At 37.7% G+C, this 4,771-nt stretch overlaps 1 protein-coding gene across 1 annotated transcript; it reads right to left on the bottom strand.

Moving 5' to 3' along the window:
- Window positions 1-669: 669 nt before the first annotated feature.
- il17d (interleukin 17d) lies at window positions 670-2,539 on the bottom strand. Its single transcript, XM_083902209.1, has 2 exons — window positions 2,411-2,539; window positions 670-1,208 (listed from the first exon to the last, which is right to left on the bottom strand). Exons 1-2 carry the CDS (start codon window positions 2,500-2,502, stop codon window positions 878-880), a joined length of 423 nt encoding a protein of 140 aa, XP_083758335.1. The 5' UTR covers window positions 2,503-2,539; the 3' UTR covers window positions 670-877.
- Between the last annotated feature and the right edge of the window lie 2,232 nt (window positions 2,540-4,771).

The following is a 4,771-nucleotide window of genomic DNA, read 5'->3' as shown; positions in this document are numbered from 1 at the left end:
TATGTCGTCCAAAATGTGACAATTTTTTGAAAAAAAAATTTGGTCCAAAATTTGACAAAAACGACATACTATACTATGTCGTCCAAAATCTGACAATTTATTGAAAAACAGTTTTTTCGTCCAAAACTTGACAAAAACGTCATACTATACTATGTACTATGTCGTCCAACATCTGACAAGTTTTTTGAAAAACTGTTTTTTGGTCCACAACTTGACAAAAACGTCACACTATATTATGTCGTCCAAAATGTGACCATTTTTTTAAAACAAAATTTGGTCCAAAATTTGACAAAACGACATACTATACTATGTCGTCCAACATCTGACAAAAAAAATTTGAAAAACAGTTTTTTGGTCCAAAACTTAACAAAATGTCATACTATATTATGTAGTACGTCGTACTAAACCATGACTTTTTTGGTTGACTTTGGAACACATTAAACAAGACTTCACCCCATTCACGCAATAAGCCTCTGGTTCCCTCTGCTGGTCATAGTGGCAAGCGCAAGTGCGGAAACACGGACAAACAAACGAACATACATAGCCGCCAAAAACAATACTTCACTCCCACTCCGTAAAAATGGTAAAATTTATTTTTATTATGCAGCAGAACATCTGTACATCTTAATCCCAGATATTAAAAGCAATTTTCTGTACATTTGCTGTGTAGACACAAGATACAGTGTGTAAAAGTGTGTTATTGTGCCTTTTATAGCCTTCAGTTAGCGTCAAAACTCAAAGATTGTTTATATTTTGTCCACTGTGGGCTACTGTAAAAACATGATGCTCCAAAACGGCTGCCTCTTTGGAGCAGATCTGGCTCTGGATATAAATATAGAAGCTCATTCTGAGGTAAAGTGAAAAACAACATTTCCTTTCACACTTTCTTCAGCGGTGCTTTGAGTCGTCGGGCGGCTTTGACCTCCGCTCTGTCCAGACTCTGGTTGCTCTTGTGTCTGGCGTCCCTCGGCTTGTCCGGCAGCTTGGGGACACACGTGCAGCCCACGGCCACAGAGACGTAGACCTCGGTGTAGGAGTGTCGCCCGGCGACACAGGAGCCCGTCCTCTTCAGGATCACGGAGGGAGCGTAGACGGGAGCGCTGCGGTACTGGTCGCTCTCCTGACCGTACGCCCCCAGCAGGCAGCCTTTACACAGACAGTACGCCTCAGGGATGGAGCGAGGGTAGCGGGTCGGGTCGTACAGGATCCTGCAAACAGGAAGTCACACACACACACACATGCGCTGAGGTGGTTTTTTCCTTGTTAAGTGTCATTTCATATCAGATTATAATTTTAATGGATGTATGATTCAGTGAAACAGGAGAAATAACTTTGTATGTTTGAATATATATATATAATATTTATATATAAAACATCCAAATATTTCCCAGACGGATTGATAAAGTTACATCTAATCTCCATGTATCTAATCTAACATGTGTATAGATATATAACATCTGTATATTGTATACATTTATAACATCTACATATGTATAAATATACAACATCAAACATAAAAAGAAATGTATAACATCTATATATGTATGAATATGTATAAAATGTATGTATGAATATATAAAACATCTATATGTGTGACTATATATAACATCTATACATGTGTGAATATGTATAACATGTATATATATATATGAATATATATAACATCTATACATATGTGAATATGTATCACATTTACATATTTATGAACATATATAACATCTATACATGTATGAATATATAACATCTATACATGTGTGAACAGATATAACATCTATACATGTGTGAATATATATAACATCTATAAATGTATGTATGAATATATATATATGTGTGTGTGAATATATATAACATGTATGTTATACATTTATGTATGAATATATATATATAAAATCTTTATCTGTATGAATACGTAACATCTATAGCTGTATGAATATATAAACATCTATACATGTGTGAATATATATAACATCTTAACATGTATGTGTGAATATATGTGTGTGTGTGAATATATAACAACTGTACGTGTGAATATATATAGCATGTATGTTATACATTTATGTATGAATATATATAAAATCTCTATATATGTGAACATATATAACATTTTTATCTGTATGAATACGTAACATCTATATATGTGTGAATATATATATAGAAAATCTCTATATGTCAATATATATGACATCTGTATGAATATGTATGTATATATATATAATCTCTATATGTGAATATATATATAACTATACATGTGTGAATATATATAACATGTATGTTATACATGTATGAGATATATAATCTATAAATGTGAATATATATAATATCTATATCTGTATGAATACATAGCATCTAAACATGTATGTGTAAATATATACAACATGTATAATTCATATATATAGAGGAAGTTCCTCACCGGTAGGCCCAGGGGGCGACGCTCAGCAGATTGACCGGAAGTGGACCCTTGCCGTGGGTCAGCGTTGCCGCGGAAACGTTGGGGCAACTCATGTTGTTGTGTTTGTCGCGCGGCTGCAGCTGCAGCGCGTGGTGGAATGCGCTCATCACACCCACAGACAGACGACCGAACATCTGCTCCAGGATCTCCTCCGGCAGGTCCACGCACGAGCGCCCCCTGCTGCCGGCCTTCTTCCGGACCCTGACGGCCGCCGCTGACCACCTGCTGCCGGACACGAGCAGCAGCAGCGGCGGCAGCAGGAGGAGCAGGAGGAGGCGGAGCTGTCGCGGCATCTCCGTGCGCGAAGACGAACGAAAGCACAAAAAAAAAAAAAAAACACGCTTCCACAGGAAAAAAAACAAAAAAAAAACGAAGTAAATCCAGCGAAAAGTTGAATTAATGACGCACTTTGACCGACAACGAGTCACTTTTCTCCTTTAAAACACACTGAGGCGCAGGAAACTGCGGACCTGGCGCTGAGAGCGCGGCGCGGCGAGGGCGCGCGGCCAACTGGAACATTTTGGCACAAAACGCACGCGCACACACACACACACACTGTCGTAATGATTGTCCCAGAATAATAAATAATCTCCGCAGTGACAGATTAACACCTGCTGCTTTTTTTTCCCCTGTCAACGATGACAAAAAATGACGCAGGAGACGAAAACCGTTTCTCTGCTGATGAAACTTTCACAGACCCTGTAATCCAGATTAACTCTGACTGAACCTGGTAGTCCCAGCCCTAATCTGGAGTCCAAGTGACAGTCTTCCTCATCTGAAATCCCCCTAGTTCCAGTCCTAATCTGGAGTCCCAGTCCTAGAAAAAAAAAAAAAACTTTAGCTCCGCTCGTGAAAAATGTCCTCTGTCTTCACGAGAGCAGCTCGAGACAGAAGTGAAAGTCCACAGTGTTCTCTCTCTCTGAGTGTGTGTGTGTGTGTGTGTGTTCTTGTACTTGCGGCATACTGAGGACCAGTGAGGGTTTTTAACCAACAAAGTGAGGTCATTTTTACAGAGTGAGGACTTTTGGCCGGTCCTCACTTTGTTTTCATTGAAATCACTTCCTTAGGTTGTTATAACATGCTATACTCAATTTGTAAAAAAAAAAAAAAAAATCACATTTTAGACGACAGTATAGTATGACTTTTTTTGTCAAATTTAGGACCAAGTTTTTTTTTTTCTTTTTTTTTTCAAATTTTAGACGACATAGTACAGTATGACGTTTTTGTCAAATTTTGGACCAAAATTTTTTTGGCAAAGATTTTTCCAAATTTTGGTCGACATAGTATAGTATGACGTTTTTGTAAAATTTTGGACCAAAGATTTTAAAAATAATAATAATCAAAAAAGTTTTCCAGCGCTTTTTTCTCTGGGGCTCCACCTGCAGACATTTTATGGTACTGCAACCAGTGGTTCTTTATAGATGTCATTCATGAAGTAGATATTTGTAATTGTGTTGATTTATAAACCTCATTTCTGAGGGACAGGATAAGTTCGGGACTAAGATTATAAATTATGATTAAGGATTAGACGTTATGGTCAAAGTCCGAAAACGGCGTCTTATAATCCTGGTCCTCAGAGATGTTAGATGTTTCTTTGTGAGGACATTTTGTCTGATCCACATCATTTTTCAGGGCTTTTTTTCAGGATTAAAGACCTGGTTTTATGGTTTGGGTCCGATTAGGTTTAAATTAAGGTGAATTTAAGGGTATGGTAAGAATGTGTGTGAATGTGTGTGTGTGTACTTGCTCTGCTGCTGTATCCTGGAGTCCACATCCCCTTAAAAACAGAAGAAGAAGAATTTATCGTCGTCGAGATTTATACAAGGTTTAACATTTTAAACACATGACGACTGTAAATCACTTCACCTTCCACTAAAGCCTCAGTCTGATCGGAGGGAAAAAGCTCATATTAAAGGGCATCATTTATTTTATTTTATTACAAATTAGGGCTGGAACTGACTTAATAATTCAACAACTCACTCTCTTGCACCAAAGTCCGTGGAGAAAATCGTCCGTTTTGTCGACGTCGCCTCCATCTCTACGATAAACACACAGACTGTACTTAAAAGGAACGGACGTGGCTTTCTGGAGCAAGAGAGACGACGGTCAGCCACCAGGGGGCGACTCTGCTAGCTGCAAATGAGCTCGATTATGTCAGTATGTCATACGATAGCACTTCAAAAAAAACTCAACATCCCTTTAATAATATCATAATATCCCTCTCAAGCGTTTTTAAAAAAATAGATTTATAAAGTTATATATGTATAAATATTATACTACAAATAGACATTCTTTTTGTTGGTACAAAACACACAAACAACA

This window comes from Microchirus variegatus (genome assembly GCF_963457635.1).
Source record: "Microchirus variegatus genome assembly, chromosome: 16".
Taxonomy (NCBI): domain Eukaryota; kingdom Metazoa; phylum Chordata; class Actinopteri; order Pleuronectiformes; family Soleidae; genus Microchirus; species Microchirus variegatus.
This window is presented reverse-complemented; position numbering and strand designations above follow the sequence as displayed.

Coding starts and splice junctions, on each gene's coding strand:
- il17d (XM_083902209.1), bottom strand. CDS start 2,502: ATGAGTTGCCCCAACGTTTCCGCGGCAACGCTGACCCACGGCAAGGGT. Junction 1,209..2,410: donor GTCGCCCCCTGGGCCTACCG/GTGAGGAACTTC, acceptor TCCTGTTTGCAG/GATCCTGTACGACCCGACCC.